Genomic DNA, 16,548 nt, shown 5'->3' with positions numbered 1-16,548 from the left:
TAGGGTGGATGACTGACCATATAAACCACTACATTCAGGTTCCTAGAGAAGACACTGAGAACGCATCCTGAATTTGCAATCCTTTTTTCTAAGGATTTAAAATGCTCACATGTATGACTCATGTGAGTGTTCATGGAAGTTCAGTAATACACACTGAAAGGGTCATCAGCTCCACCTGACAAGTAAGAAAACAGCACATATTATACTTCTTCCCAGACAACCTTATCAACACAGAAAACAACAGTTAACAAACAATACCTCAGTCTTCCCACATTCATCAGGTAGATCCTGGTGTATGGCCACTTGATACTTGACATACAAAGAAAAGGACTGGCTGAAAGACGACTTGAACTCTGGGTCCTCAAAGGAGGCAGGTACTAACCTCACCTTCAGAGCAAGGAAAATACAAGCAAATGCTATTGAAACATCTCTAACTGATGATATGCTTCTGAAGGTGAGGCTAGAGTAAGATCTCCGCAAATCCACACCAAAGCTCAAACTGGAATTTGTCATGAAAAGAAACCCTAGACTGGGCGGACTGGCGCAGAGACTGAAGTGCTAACTCTGTACTAAAACTTATGAAAATCTCAAAATCATAAGAGCCAACAATTTGTTCTTCTTTTTTTTTTCTCTATCCACTTATTGTAGTTTTCTGCATAAACTAGAGTCAATATTGTTGTTAATCGTGGTCATGATCACTACTTTTGCTATCTCTACTTATACTAAGTGTTTTAAGCTTTTTTCCTTTACAGATTTTTCTTGGGTCATTTAACTTACAAAATTATTAGCATATGAGTTCTTCTATTAAAATGTTCTACTATCTGCCTTTTTTAGTCTCACTCAATTGTGCAAGGGTAGCACATTAATAAATAATAATTTAGCTGGGATCAATTCTTTCTACATAGGTCTTTCAAATACGGATAAAGAATTAAAATCATTTTAGGCAAAGTATGTATCTACCATAAAAATATAAAGTTTCCTGCATTTTCCTCATAGGCATTTTAATTTAGAGCTCTATTACTATCTTTTAGATAAATGCATCTAAAATAGTGATTTTAAATAATTTTACATATTACTTTCCACTCTGAAATTATACATAGCTGGTACTTAACATGGCACTAGGTAAAATTTGCACTTTCAGAATGTCCATTAATTCAGTCTTAGGTATTTGCAGATATGCTGCAAATTGAACACAAATAAAATGTAGCACAAATAAACCAAGATTTCATTAAATGATATTAAGTGGAAGGAAAGCTCTGTTTGCACAGGAAAATTACACTTGGCCTGCTGACCTGGCTCTCGGTTGGCGTATCAGGTGAGTTCTTGTGAATAACCATCTGGTAACGTTTATAGACCTGGTAAGACTCCAGAAGTGTGGCTTTGAACTGCGAACTTGGTGGAGATGATCTCACCACCCTCACCTTCAGAAGCAGTTAAAAAAACAAGTTCACTAATTCATTCATTTATTCATTCAGTGGAATATGCATTAACAGTAACTCCCATCCAAGAAACCGAGTTTTAAGAATCATTAAAGCAACTAAATATTTTAATATTAAAAACCAACCAGTTAGTAAATAAAGAAAAAAGTTATTTTTGTAACTTACAGACTCATTAAGAAGACAGAGGAGGATGCCCTCTAAACTCTAAGCCTCAGCTTTCGTGACTGAATTATGTGAGCCTGCCTCTATTGTAAACTGGCAGAGTATTTCCAGCACTCGTACACACACGACACACACATAAATAAATAACCTCTAGTTGTGCACAACTACCAGTAACTCTAAGAAAGACTAAAAATATGAATACATTTTTTGGACACTCATTCATCATTGCTAACCCTCAACTTAAAACTCTGCTGTTTAAGCTTAAAAGACCTCATAAAGTTTTCCTACTTCATAGCATAATTAACAACCATGACTCTGAAGTCACATTTCCTTCATTCAAATTTTACAATGTCACCATGTTGCTTAAGTAACCTTGTAAAATAAGGATAAGTTTAAAACAGTAATTGCATGCAGTAATGGCTAACATTTACTTTAACATTATTTACTAGCCACTTAAAATGTATTAGCAAAACAGAACAGTAAAACAGTCAAATGCAATGCAACGAAAACAACTGGAAACTTGACATGTGTGCCGTGAGGGGTAATTTTGTGAAGAAACAGCGACACCCAGTGGTAAAAGATCTCTATACATCCTGAGTATCACTACATTCAAAAAGTAAAAGTAACCACTGGACAACTGTTATGTTAAGCATGCTTGGCCCCCTGAATACATTACTATTTATGATCAAAAGATAAAAGACACCTTGTAAAATATTTTAAGTAGTGTATTCAACTCTGTTTACAATTTTGGAAGGAAAAAAAATCTGTATCCAAATCAGAGTAGCCAAGGAGTTATAAAAGCTAAAATCTGGCGGGGCGAGGTAGCTCACACCTGTAATCCCAGCACTTTGGGAGGCAGAGGTGGGCAGATCACCTGAAGTCAGGAGATCGTGACCAGCCTGGCCAACATGATGAAACCCTGTCTCTACTAAAAATACCAAAAATTAGCCAGGTGTAGTGGTGGGTACCTGTAATCCCAGCTACTCAGAAGGCTGAGACAGGAGAATTGCTTGAACCCGGGAGGCGGAGGTTGCAGTGAGCCGAGATCGCGCCATTGCACTCCAGCCTAAGCAACAAGAGTGAAACTCTGTCTCAAAAAAAAAAAAGCTAAATCCTCTGATAACACATATATTGAATTAAGGCTTAGAATGCATGAAAGTTAATTTTTATTATCAGGACTTTAGTGGTATTTTTAGACGAAGTAAGCCATAAAATTCAAAGGCTGACCAGTTACTAATCACATATGAGAATAAGATAAAAATCGTTATGGCTAATGTTTTTGAGACAAACGTTTGCTCTGTCTCCCAGGCTGGAGTACAGTGGCATGATCTCAGTTCACTACAACCTCCAGCTGCTGGGTTCAAGCAATTCTCGTGTCTCATCCTCCCTAGGAGCTGGGATTACAGGTGCACACCACCACGCCCAGCTAATTTTTCTATTTCAGAAGAGACAGGGTTTCACTGTGTTGGCCAAGCTGATCTCAAACACCAGACCTCAAGCGATCCACTCACCTCGGCCTACCAAAGTGCTAGAATTACAGGTGTGAGCCACCACATCCAGTCCTGGTTTTTTTATATATGAGAAACTAATACTGAGAAATCTTGATCTGATCGAGAAATGTAAAAAAATTTGGAAAAAAAGGAGGAATCTGGCTCTAAAAGGATTCATATTATGCCCAAATTGGTTTGGGTACTAATGAGAGAAGATTTCAGCAGTACATTTGAGCCCTATTTAGATAATTCCTAACTGCTAGCTTATGTATATGACACCATTTGCTGTCTTTACCAAGATCAGAATATTATAATGGAGAAAATAGTGATTTGCCTTGTGTAATCCATTGTCTTTTACTATCTAAACCAAAACTGCTAAAAACACAATTTTAAAGAGTATTTCTTTCATTTTAACTATTAAATTTCAATCAAGGTAGCATGCTAAAATTGACACTGTTTTCACAAGTTTAGTGGCCAACTATCTGAAGTATTCTCAAAAAGTCTTTTTTAAAAAAGGGAGTTTCTCTCAAATAACAGTTAACTTAGTAAATTCAAATGTTACTTCTTCCCAATTCTCTTTAATTTCTTTTAAATTCTCATTCTTTACCTAGCAAAACATCAACTGGTTAGAACTTCAAATAAAAATAAACGATATGCTCAAATAAAAAAAATCATAATAAAACAAACAACAAAAGTCCTTCAAAGTACCTCTAACTTGTGTGATGCATTCTCTGGTAAAGATTCAAAAATTAAATCTTCGAGTGATTTGGGCTGGTTGGATTTAGCCTTTGGTGGAAACAAAGATGGTGGGTGACCTTGAGCCTGGAAACCCTCAAGTTCTCCAGCTGGGTTCTGCTGCATGAGTTTTAACCTTTTCCTTTCTTTCCGGATTTCCTTTGCTTTTCGACATGGAGGCTTACTCAAATCAGCCCCTTTGCCTAAAAAGAATTTTAAAATATTAGACCAATCACATTTGGTTCTAGAAAAGTATTTTCACATGTCTCAAAGATTCTACAGAGTAAGTCCAAAGAGTTCCAATGGTTAGGCTAGCTTTGGGGTAGATGTTTCAGAGGATCCCAATACAGAGCTATAAGTGGATCTAAAATTCTACCTTAGAAGTGAGAGTTGCTAGAGAAAGTAAATAGCACAGAAACTTTCCAAGGCGGCTCTTACCGCTGAAAATCTTTTTTATCTTTTTTTTGAGACAGAGTCTTGCTCTGTCACTCAGGCTGGAGTGCAATGGCGTGATCTCGGCTCACTGCAACCTCTGCCTCACTGGTTCAAGCGATTCTCCTGCCTCAACCTCCCGAGTAGCTAGGACTACAGGCGTGCGCCACCACGTCCAGCTAATTTTTTGTATTTTTAGAAGAGATGGGGTTTCACCATGTTGGCCAGACTGGTCTCGAACTCCTGACCTTGTGATCCACCCGCCTTGGCCTCCCTAAGTGCTGAGATTACAGGCATGAGCCACCACGCCCAGCCTGAAAATCTTTAAAAAAAAAAACAAAAACACATTCATCCAATCAAATCAAAGTACCTTCTGCATTAAAAGGACACTGATATCTCTGCCCAACATTTCTGAGGGACATTTCTCTGAAAGCACTGGTAACATAAATACTTAGGAACCAGGTGTAAAGGAATACTGATCCCAGCACAAACTCTGACAGGTTTTTATAAATTAAAAGAATCCTCGCACACCTGTAATTCTAGCACTTTGGGAGGCGAAGGCAGGCAGATCACCTGAGGTTGGAAGTTCGAGACCAGCCTGGTCACCGTGGTGAAACCCCATTTCTACTAAAAATACAAAAATTAGCCAAGTGTGGTAGCACACACCTGTAATCCCAGCTACTCAGGAGGCTGAGACATTAGAATTGCTTGAACCAGGGAGGCAGAGGTTGTGCTGAGCTGAAATGGCACTACTGCACTGCAGCCTGGGTGACAGAGTGAGACTCTGTCTCAAAAAACAAAAAAGGAATCCTTGCTCAGTTAAAGGTATCTGTGTCTTTATCCAAACACTGCAGGTATTTGGGTCTCATTAGTTCAGTTGTAGTCAATCAGAGTTTTGTTCTAATTAAAAGACCAAATATCAAACTGACAACCCTTTAAAATAAAAAACTTTTTACTATTATAAACTAAATAAAAATACTTAGAAAAAAACCTGGAAAGACGACACCATGGTGACAGTCATTTTACTTTGTTTCAGAAACAGATAGAGAATTTCCCTTTTTAGTAGTGTTATCTTTTCTCCAAGTTTTGTGTTTTTTGTTTTTTTTTTTTGAGACGGAGTCTCACTGTCACCCAGGCTGGTGTGCAGTGGCACGATCGCAGCTCACTGCAACCTCCACCTACCGGGTTCAAGCAATTCTCCTGCCTCAACCTCCTTAGTAGCTGGGACTACATGTGCGTGCCACCATGCCTGGTTAATTTTTTGTATTTTTAGTAGAGACGGAGTTTCACCATGCTGGTCAGGCTGGTCTCAAACTCTTGACCTCATGATCCACCCGCCTTGGCCTCCCAAAGTGCTGGGATTACAGGCATGAGCTACCGCGCCTGGCTGAATTTTCCAACAACAAACATTACGCTAGTAATTTTTTAGAAGATATTAAAGAAATAAGCTGTTTAAGATCCCAAAACAGCCGGGTGTGGTGGCTCACACCTGTAATCCCAGCACTTTGGAAGGCCGAGGCAGGCAGATCACAAGGTCAGGAGATGGAGACCATCCTGGCTAACACAGTGAAATCCCGTCTCTACTAAATATTAAAAAAAAAAATTAGCCAGGCATGGTGGCGCACGCCTGTAGTCCCAGCCACTTAGGAGGCTGAGGCAGGAGAATTGCTTGAACCCAACAGGCGGAGGTTGCAGTGAGCTGAGATTGCACCACAGCACTCCAGCCTAGGTGACAGAGCGAGACTCCGTCTCAAAAAAAAAAAAAAACCCCAAAACAAGGTATTCACAAACCATATGAAAGTCAACAAAAAGAAGGTTTATAAAACCAACAAATTCAGTTTTTAGAGAGAAGAAAATCAAAACCTAGAGTAGTTAAAGGATTTGCCTGAGACCATAAGCTCACCAAATGAAAACCAATCTGATGAGAAAGTAGTGAGTTCACAAACATTTCAGACTATCTCACAACTTCATTAATGTTTTCTAACTAAAAATAAAGTTTACTTTTTTAAAAAACGACTTTGAGTAAGCCTAAGTTATATAAGTCTGAACCAGGTAACAAAAGAACATTTCTGTAACTATTACTCTACTGCCTAACAGAATTACTTTTCTTGGACCACAAACTGTGTGTTTTCTCAAATTTGCTCTGAGCACACACACTCCGACACAAGCTGCCTGAGGTCATGGACCAGGCTCTGTCACTTCGCTAGATGACCTTGAACAAGTTTCCCTGTCTGTACAAGAAAGACAAAAACCAATCCTACCTACAGCATTCCTGTGAGGATTAAATGAGTTAATACCTGTGCAGCTCATAAAAAATCAACTACCATTCATTTAGGGCTAACTATTATTAGCTATTATTTGTATTACCAACATCTAGAATAATGTTTTACCTATATAAAATTCCATAAATAGTAATTTTCAAAACTTTCCATTTCCTATACTGAAAATTATATTCCCTACAGAAGTTATAAAATTATAAGCAAATTTAAAACTAACATGATCTAAGAAACACACATTTTCGGTATTTTTATGCAGGACTGACTACCTGTATCATCTTTACACTAACTAAGTCACCGGACTAGGTAAGCCTTCTCATGATTGTTTTGCTCTACATTTATATACTATGTTACTGCAATGGAAAGTAGGATTTCAGGCAGGATTCAGTGGCTCACGCCTGTAATCCCAGCATTTGGAAGGCCGAGACGGGCGGATGACCTGAGGTCAGGGGTTTGAGACCAACCTGGCCAACACAGTGAAATCCTGTCTCTACTAAAAATACAAAAAATTAGCCGAGAGGGTTGGTGTGCACCTGTAGTCCCAGCTACTTGGGAACCTGAAGCAGGAGAACTGCTCAAACCCAGGAGGTGAAGGCTGCAGTGAACCGAGATCACACCACTGCACTCCAGCCTAGGCAACAGAGCAAGACTCTGTCTCCAAAAAAAAAGTAGGATTTCAGCATATTAGGGGATACAGATCTCCCAGTTCACTAAATTCCTTCAACAGAATGGAAATAGATCATCAGTGTAAAATCAGTACACTATACCAAACCCTGCACCCACAGAGGTTCAAAGCAACTCAAGAATTCGAGATTAGTTCCAGGTGATTTGAATAGAGTTTAGGAAACCTACATAATTTCTAATTAAGTCCAAGGGAACAGACTTGTAATATTTTTTAAATTAAAATGGAAATGCAAGCTAGCCACAATGGCTCATGTCTGTAAATTCCAGCACTTTGGAAGGCCAAGGTGAGAGGACTCCTTAAGCACAGGAGTTCCAGACCAGCCTGGGCAACATAGCAAGACCTCATCTCTACAAATCAACATTTTTAGGCCAGGTGTGGTGGCTCACGCCCATAATCCCAACACTTTGGGAGGCTGATGCAGGCAGATCACTTGAGTCCAGGAGTTCAACACCAGCCTGAACATGGCAAAACCCCATTTCTACTAAAAATACAAAAAATTAGCCAAGTGTAGTGTCATGCACTGGTAGTCCCAAGCACTCCAGTGGCTGAGGTGAGAAAATTGCTTGAGCCCAGGAGGTCAAGGCTACAGTGAGTCCTGATCGCGTCACCACACTCCAGCCTGGGAGACAGAAAAAGACCCTGTCTCAACAACAACAAAAAATTAAAAAGGAAATGCAGGTTTGCTTTTGCAGGTTCCAAAAAAAAAAACAATCCAGGGTGTTGTGTTTGTTTATTTGTTTGTTTGTTTGTTTGAGATGGAGCCTCACTCTGTCACCCAGGCTGGAGTACAGTGTTAAGATCTCAGCTCACTACAACCTCTGCCCCCCCGGTTTCAAGCAATTCTCCTGCTTCGGCCTCCTGAGGAGCTGGGATTGCAGACATGCACCTCCACTCCCAGCTAATTTTTGTATTTTTAGTGGAGATGGGGTTTCACCATGCTGGCCAGGCTGGTCTCGAACTCCTGACCTCAGGTGATCCGCCTGTCTCGGCCTCCTAAAGTGCTGGGATTATAGGTGGGAGCCACTGAGCCTGGCTAAAATCCAAGGATTTTAAAATGGTCTCAGATTTTTAGTGAAAGATATCTTAAGGGGGGAAAGAAAAACCCTGCAAAAACAGTTTTTAATGTTTCACTAACCGTACTGCTAGAAGTAAGGTTGTTATTCTAAAACTGTGTAATATGGGAAAAAGCAAAAGGTTAATGTGTGATAGTCTAACCTAATTCTACCATCCTCAGTGTTCTCAAGAACTAGGTTTCTCAGTGTAGAAGAAACTACAAACATCAAAAAAAAAAAAAAAAAAAGAAAGAAAAAGATAAAAATGTATGGCCAGGCACGGTGGCTCATGCCTATAATCCCAGCACTTTGGGAACCTGAGGCAGGTGGATCACTTGAGGCCAGGAGTTCGAGACCAGCCTGAGCAACATGGCAAAACTCCATCTCTACTAAAAGTACCTAAAAGTACAAAAATTAGCCAGGTGTGGTGGTGCACACCTGTACTCCCAGCTATTCAGGAGGCTGAGGTAGGAGAATCACTCAAACCCGGGAGGCAGAGGTTGCAGTGAGCCGAGATCACACCATTGCACTCCAGCCTGGGCAACAAAGCGAGACTCTGTGTCAAAAAAATAAAAATAAAGAAAAAGACTAAAATGCAGCCAGGCACAGTGGCTCACGTCTGTAATCCCACCACTTTGGGAGGCCAAGGCAGGTGGATCACGAGGTCAGGAAGTCGAGATTATCCTGGCTAACACAGTGAAATCCCGTCTTTACTAAAAATACAAAAAATTAGCCGGGCGTGGTGGCAGGCGCCTGTAGTCCCAGCTACTTGGGAGGCTGAGGCAGGAGAATGGCATGAACCCAGGAGGCGGAGCTTGTGGTGAGCAAAGATGGCACTACTGCACTCCAGCCTGGGCAACAGAGCGAGACTCCGTCTCATAAAAGATTAGAATGCTATAGTCCTGAATTTGAATTGGAAGTATCAGTATGAACTCATAACCTCATAGGTCTGTTCGCCAACAAAGCCTAGAAAACAATGACCAAGCCAGCAGCAATAATGTGCACTCCTAATCTAGTGTGTGATCTCCAAATACCATTTCCCACTAAAAGGAACCACAACCTCTCGAAATGCCTGTACAAGATGATCCAGGAGCATAATATCATGCCAAATAGCAAGGAAGCTGTCAAAGACTACCAGGATTATGTCGAAAGGACTCAAAAGTCAACTTAAAGAAGCTCTCAGAGGAGCAACAGATTGCAACAGCAGTATGTTCAGATCCATGAGTTCCCAATGGTACCAAAAAGAAAACTAACTGGTCACTGTTAGATGTTATTTTGAAAAATGGTAAATAAAAAGAAGGAATCAAGAATGTATCCTGCCAGCCGGGTGCAGTGGCTCACTCTTGTAATCCCAGTACTTTGCAAGGCCAAGGCAGGTGGATCACCTGAGGTCAGGAGTTCAAGACCAGCCTGGCCAATATGGCTAAACCCTGTCTCTACTAAAATACACAAAATTAGCTAGGCGTGGTGACACGCACCTATAATCCTAGCTACTCTGGAGGCTGAGGCAGGAGAATCGCTTGAACCCGGGAGGCGGAGGTTGCAGTGAGCCAAGACCACCCCACTGCACTCCAGCCTAGGCGACAGAGTGAGACTCTTTCAAAAAAACAATGCATCCTGCCTTTGCTATGGGTTTTTATGAGAAACAAACAGATAAGGGGAAGACTCTCTTTATGGAAGCAGTCCAGCCAGCCTGGAAATGAAGAAATGAATGAATTGAAGCATGGATCATCCCTGACTATTAGCACTAACGAAAAGAGAAGCACCCAGACATTACACGTCTCCTGAAAGACCACTCTAACACCCATGAAGTAATCTCACCCATCCTCAAATAATTCAAACTCAAATCTGATTAAGACTTGGCCCCCTGCCCCGCCGCAAAAAAATAAACAAAAGAAAATTTAGCACAGAATCCGATCAAGGCTCTATATCTAACCATCAATTTATAAGCAGGCAGAGGAACATGTTAAACCGCAAACGTAACCTGTCAGATACAGAAAGTGGAACAAACAACCCAAGACAGACAACCCAGCTGAGGAATGATGGAAGCGGAACCTCTAAAACAAAAGAGATCTTTACTGTAGTTTTTTTGAGACAGGGTCTCATTCTCGTCACCCAGACTGGAGTGCAGAGGCATGATCTCAGCTCACTGCAGCCTCGACTTCCCAAGCTCAGGTGATCCTCCCACCTCAGCCTCCCAAGTACATAGGACTACAGGCATGCGCCATAACACCTGGCTAATATTTTGTATTTCTAGCACAGACAGGTTTCGCCATATTGTCCAGGCTGGTCTCGAACTCCTGGGCTCAAGCAATCTACCTGCGTCGTCAGTCTCCCACAGTGCTGGGATTATAGGTGTAGGCCACCACGCCTCGCCAAGAGATTTTTTGAATGTATCAACAATCACAATACGTGGACATTATCTGGATCCTGGCAAAAATAAATGTTTAAAACTTGGAATTTTCTCAAGCCTGTAATCCCAGCACTTTGGGAGGCCGAGACGGGTGGATCACAAGGTCAGGAGATCGAGACCATCCTGGCTAACACAGTGAAACCCCGTCTCTACTAAAAAATACAAAAAACTAGCCAGGCGAGGTGGCAGGCGCCTGTAGTCCCAGCTACTCGGGAGGCTGAGGCAGGAGAAAGGCGTGAACCCGGGAGGCGGAGCTTGCAGTGAGCCGAGAGATCGCGCCACTGTACTCCAGCCTGGGTGACAGAGCAAGACTCCATCTCAAAAAAAAAAAAAAAAAAAAACTTGGAATTTGAACACTATTCAATGCCATTAAGAAATTTTATTCAAGTATAATAATGGTATTGTGAATATGTTTTTTTAAAGTTCTTATCGTTTAGAAACGTATTCTGAAATACAGGATGGCACAATGTCTGGGATTTGCTTCCATATAATTTTGGAAGGGGGAACTAGACGAAACAAGAGTGGCTATGACATGAGTCAGTAATTGTTTCAAATGCAGGTGGAGTACATGGAAGTCGATTACACTATTCAATCTATGCTCATCTATGTTTGAATAATGAAGATTTTTAAAATTTGACAAACTATAAGTAATTTTATTAAAAAATAATAAAAGAATTGACCCTACACGCACGAGAGAAATAGCTGAAACAAACTGTCTAAATTATTCAAAATATTTCACTGGAGGCTGGGCACAGTGGCTCACGCCTGTAATCTCGGGACTTTGGGAGGCCAGGGTTGGAGGATAACTTGAGGTGAAGGGTTGGAGACCAGCTTGGGTAATATAGTGAGACCCTGTCTCTACAAAAAACTTTAAAATAGCTAGGCATGGTGACAAGCTCCTGTATTCCTACCTACTCAGGAACCTAAGGCAAGAGGATCACTTGGCCCCAGGAGCTCAAGGCTGCAGTGAGCTATGATGACGCCACTTCACTCCAGTCTAGGCAGCAGAGCAAGACCCTCTCTCAAATTAAAAAATAAATATTTTATTGAACTATTAGTATTAATTAGGATGAAATCTCAGACCAAAATCAACTTAATGAAAACCTTACGTAAAAAACTATTCAATAAAATTGCAAATGGAGAATTTTCTCTACTTTAACATGTGTAACATAGTTTAGACAAGAAAAACTAAAATAGTACTAAAAATCTTTCCCTTGGATCATTTTGCATAAATATAAGAACTAATTCAAAAACTGACACCATCTAATAAACTAATAACCATTCAACTTCACATTTTATGAAATAATTTTGGAAGAGTCATACACACATATTACACTCATTTAATACTGGATAAACTTTTGAAGGCTAATTCTTGTATAAGTAATAACATAAAAAAAAATCTTACCTGATTAAATGCAAAGTTAAACATCAAAATGTGGACTTTTTAAAACTAAAATGTACTAAAATTACATTAAAAAATTTAATGATAAACTGAAGAATTTTATGATGTATTTTGGACATAATACCGATAATTAATGTTGTCTCACTTAATCCTAAAGTAAGAATGTTTATCACTCCTTTTCACTGAGAAAAATTTGATTCTCAACCCTGTAAGGCCCTAAAGTAGTAAAAAGAAATGGAACTCTTTGAAAATATCTGTATTTAGGGATAAGGCTATTGTTTCAGGCTTTTTAAGCACAGCAGTTTACAAAAGGCATGATTTGTCCCTCTAATTCTGGCAACAATAAATAAAGCAGGCTTCTGTTTTACAGATTGCATGACTAAATCATCCTTTTGGCTGATGGAAAGGCCCAGGGTTTAAAATGACTCAGCAAAAAGCAAAGCAGTGAATAGGACTTGTTATCAAAAATCTTTACTACCTGGCTTAGGAACTGTGTGAACTTTAACTGAATGTGATGGTTCACCAGAGCCCAACTTCTCTCCTACGGAATCTTGTGACTGAAGTAATTCATGAGGTTCTTCTTTCTTTGAATTTTTTCCTTCACTCTCTAAACTCTCTTTGACATCATCACTGAGCGTCTTAAGATCACACTGTATATCCAATTTATTTATCAATGCAAAGTCACCAGCAACAGCATCATCCATTGTGGAGTCCATGGGCTCATCTACAAATAAGAAGAAATTAAAAATCCATCAGCTGGGTTGACACAGTTAAGGTAAAAACAGAAACACAATGCCCCTATTATCCACTGTAGCAGAATTACTATCTGTCCACCAAATCCATTCTCATCCTCCAAAATAAGAGAGGTGCACTTAAGACTAGCACAGCTGGGCATGGTGGTTCATGCCTATAATCCCAGCTCTTTGGGAGGCCAACACAGGAGGACTGCTTGAAGCCAGGACTTTAAGACCTGCCTGGGCAACATAGTGAGACACTATCTCTACAATAAATGAAAAAAAACAAACTGTGGCACCCTAGCAGGGGAATGTACTGCCAGTCCCCTGCCAATGGTGGGGGTGACCATTTACAAATGGTCACCAAGCTCCTGCCAATGGAACATAACACAACTGATACATCCAACTGTGCCTCACTAGTTTTAAAGGAAATTTGTAACCCTGAACTTCTACCCTTCCCCCAGTGGCTGGATTAGTAAAAACCAGAGCAACCTGGGAAATCACATGTTAAAGAAAAGCCCAGAATGGCTGGTGGGGAGCAGAGTTGTATGCCAACCTAGAAAACCCACACTGAACTGTTATGTGAGGAAAGAAACAGACTTTTTTGTTTGTTTTTTGAGACAGAATCTTGCTCTGTCGCCCAGGATGGAGTGCAGTTTCATCCTCCGCCTCCCAGGTTCTCGCCATTCTCCTGAATCACCCTCCCCAGTAGAGAATCTTGCTCTGTCGCCCAGGATGGAGTGCAGTTTCATCCTCCACCTCCCGGGTTCTCGTCATTCTCCTGAATCACCCTCCCCAGTAGCTGGGACTACAGGCGCCCACCATCATGCCCTGCTAATTTTTTTTTTTTTTTTTTTTTGAGACGGAGTCTCCCTCTGTCATCCAGGCTGGGTTGCAGGGGCGCGACCTTGGCTCACTGCAAGCTCCACCTCCCAGATTCACGCCATTCTCCTACCTCAGCATCCCGAGCAGCTGGGACCACAGGCGCCCGCCACCACGCCCCGCTAATTTTTTGCATTTTTAGTACAGATGGGGTTTCACCGTGTTAGCCAGGATGGTCTCGATCTCCTGACCTCGTGATCCACCCTCGGCCTCCCAAAGTGCTGGGATTACAGGCGTGAGCCACCGTGCCCGGCCAAGCCCGGCTCATTCTTTGTATTGTTAGAAGAGACAGGGTTTCACCGTGTAAGCCAGGATGGTCTCAATCTCCTGACCTCGTGATCTGCCTACCTTAACCTCTCAAAGTGCTGGGACTACAGGCGTGAGCCACCGCACCCGGCTCTGAAAGAAACAGACTTTTATCTTTTTTTTAGTTATTGCATTTTGGTATATTTTTGTCATAAGTTGTTTATTCCTTTACCCTAATGAGCTCATCACTCCTAAGATAAGTTCCAAGCACAGATAATTCAGAAGCCTATAACAAGTCAAATAAAGAACCAAATATAAACACTACATAAGAAAGAGAGGCGGCCAGACGTGGTGGCTCACGCCTGTAATCCCAGCACTTTGTGAGGGCAAGGTAGGCAGTTCATGAGGTCAGGAGTTCGAGACCAGCCTGGCCAACACAGTGAAACCTCGTCTCTACTAAAAATACAAAAAAATTAGCCAGACGTGGTGGCAGACGCCTATGGTCCCAGCTACTTGGGAGGCGGAGACAGGAGAATGCCTTGAACCCTGGAGGTGGAGTGTTGCAGTGAGTCGAGACTGAGCCATTGCACTCCAGCCTGGGTGACAGGGCAAGACTCCGTCTCCAAAAAAAAAAAAGGCAACCACCAATTTACAAATGGACAGCATCTTCAGTGCTCATCTCCATGTCTCCATGTTCATTTTTCCAACTCAGAACCTAATTCCCTTTTATTTTTTTGGTGGAGACAGAGTCTTGCTGTCACCTAGGCTGGAGCACAATCTTGGCTCACTGCAGCCTTGACCTCCCTGATTCTTGTGCCTCAGCCTCCCGAGTAGCTGGGACTACAAGAGTGCACCACCAAGCTCGGTTTTTTGTTTCTTGTTTTTTTTTTTTAAGACGGAGTCTCGCTCTGTCACCCACGCTGGAGTGCGGTGGCGCAATCTCGGCTCACTGCAACCTCCGCCTCCTGAGTTCTAGCAATTCTCCTGCCTCAGCCTCCCAAGTAGCTGGGACTACAGGCACCTGCTACCACACCCAGCTAATTTGTTGTATTTTTAGTAGAGACAGGGTTTCACCATCTTAGCCAGGATGGTCTCGATCTCCTGACCTCGTGATCTGCCTGCCTCGGCCTCCCAAAGTGCTGGGATTACAGGCATGAGCCACCACGCCTGGACCCAGTAAGAAAATTTAAAGAAATAAAACCAAAACTGGGAAAAAGACTAAGAAAAAAAAGCAAATCATGTGTAACTAAAGTTAAATACATGCTATTATCTTTTAGCAAAGTCACTCACAATTCAAAACTGATCACATAGATAAGAGGATTTCAAACAGTATAATTTACTGAAGTAAAGCCTTATTCAAACAGAAAAGCTGATCTTTATTCAGCATTAAAAGGAACAGGGGAATCTTGTACAAGCTACATGTAAGCACTTGCTTCTTGAGAGACAATGGCACTTTCTATTTACTTGATAAAGATAGTATTAGGATCAAGAAAGATGAGTCATCAAAGCATTCTGGTTGATAAACTCCAAGAAATCACATCTTTAACATAATCCTCAATATTCTTTCCAAGCTAAACTCTTCTGATATATTCCCTGTACCTTGACTTGGGGGCCGATGGTAACAGTAATAGCAGTGCTAACAGTAGTTGCTGTCATCATAGTAGTACATGACTGTATTAATGACCCTTCCTCTATCTAAGATGACTGAAAGTGGGACTGTTGCAAAGACAGACAGTAAATCGTTTTTAGACCCAGCCCATCTTACCCTCACAACTTCCTTTGGGAACCTCCCCTTTAGCCAGGAATTTCAACATTTTTTTCAAAACCTTCTTGTGAGATTTTGAAGGCTGAAACTGTAAAGGTTGGCACCTAGGAAAGCAAAATAAATATTTAAAAAGTGAACTCAAACCCTGAAGAAATGAAATCAGTTCTGGATATCACCTAGTACAATGAGACCATCTCATGCCCGAGATTTCTGGTTAAAGATGGGGCTTAATGTAGCCTCTAATCCCAGCCCACATCACACTAAGACTAGAGTTAAGAGATTTTTTTTTTCTTTTGAGGTAGAGTCTCACTCTGTCGCCCAGACTGGAGTACAGTTGCGGTATCTTGGCTCACTGCAACCTCCACCTCCCAGGTTCAAGTGATTCTCCTGCCTCAGCCTCCTAAGTAGCTGGGATGACAGGCGTGCGCCATCACACCTGGCTAATTTTTGTATTTTTAGTAGAGACACGGTTTCGTCATGTTGGTCAGGCTGGTCTCGAACTCCTGACCTCGTGATCCACCTGCCTCGGCCTCCCAAAGTGCTGGGATTACATGCATGAGCCACCTGGGCTCCCAGCAAGAGTTTTTTTTTTTCCCCCAAAAAAAAGAGAAAGACATAAAACACTAGAAAAAAGAGAAGGAGAGAAGTGTTAGAAGCTTGAAAACAGATGTACAAAGCAATGCTGCTTTAACAGACCAAAGAAAGTTGAATCCTAGGTCAACAGTGGAAAAAAACAAAACAAAAAGCCAATTTTCTCTATATTACCCTTAAAAGTATAAGGGATTGGTGACACCTCATAGCTCTGGAAATATGAGTGAAAGTATGTCTAAAAATA

The 16,548-nt window shown here is 41.3% G+C and overlaps 1 protein-coding gene across 15 annotated transcripts in view; it reads right to left on the bottom strand.

The window, feature by feature from the left end:
• The window catches only part of ATE1 (arginyltransferase 1), a 185,873-nt gene that overhangs the window by 155,565 nt on the left and 13,760 nt on the right, over positions 1 to 16,548 (bottom strand). For 7 of the 15 annotated variants that reach the window (XM_021943749.2, XM_021943756.2, XM_021943750.2 and 4 more), the window contains exons 4-8: positions 15,714 to 15,817; positions 12,565 to 12,810; positions 3,800 to 4,029; positions 1,293 to 1,421; positions 259 to 387 (exon numbers count right to left, since the gene is read on the bottom strand). In XM_021943749.2, the coding sequence (XP_021799441.1) occupies positions 259 to 387; positions 1,293 to 1,421; positions 3,800 to 4,029; positions 12,565 to 12,810; positions 15,714 to 15,817 (838 nt within the window). The remainder of the gene's footprint in view (positions 1 to 258; positions 388 to 1,292; positions 1,422 to 3,799; positions 4,030 to 12,564; positions 12,811 to 15,713; positions 15,818 to 16,548) is intronic. The other 8 variants (XM_009215509.2, XM_021943752.2, XM_017944393.2 and 5 more) reach the window with 5 other exon arrangements.

Source organism: Papio anubis, chromosome 11 (genome assembly GCF_008728515.1).
Source record: "Papio anubis isolate 15944 chromosome 11, Panubis1.0, whole genome shotgun sequence".
NCBI lineage: Eukaryota > Metazoa > Chordata > Mammalia > Primates > Cercopithecidae > Papio > Papio anubis.
This window is presented reverse-complemented; position numbering and strand designations above follow the sequence as displayed.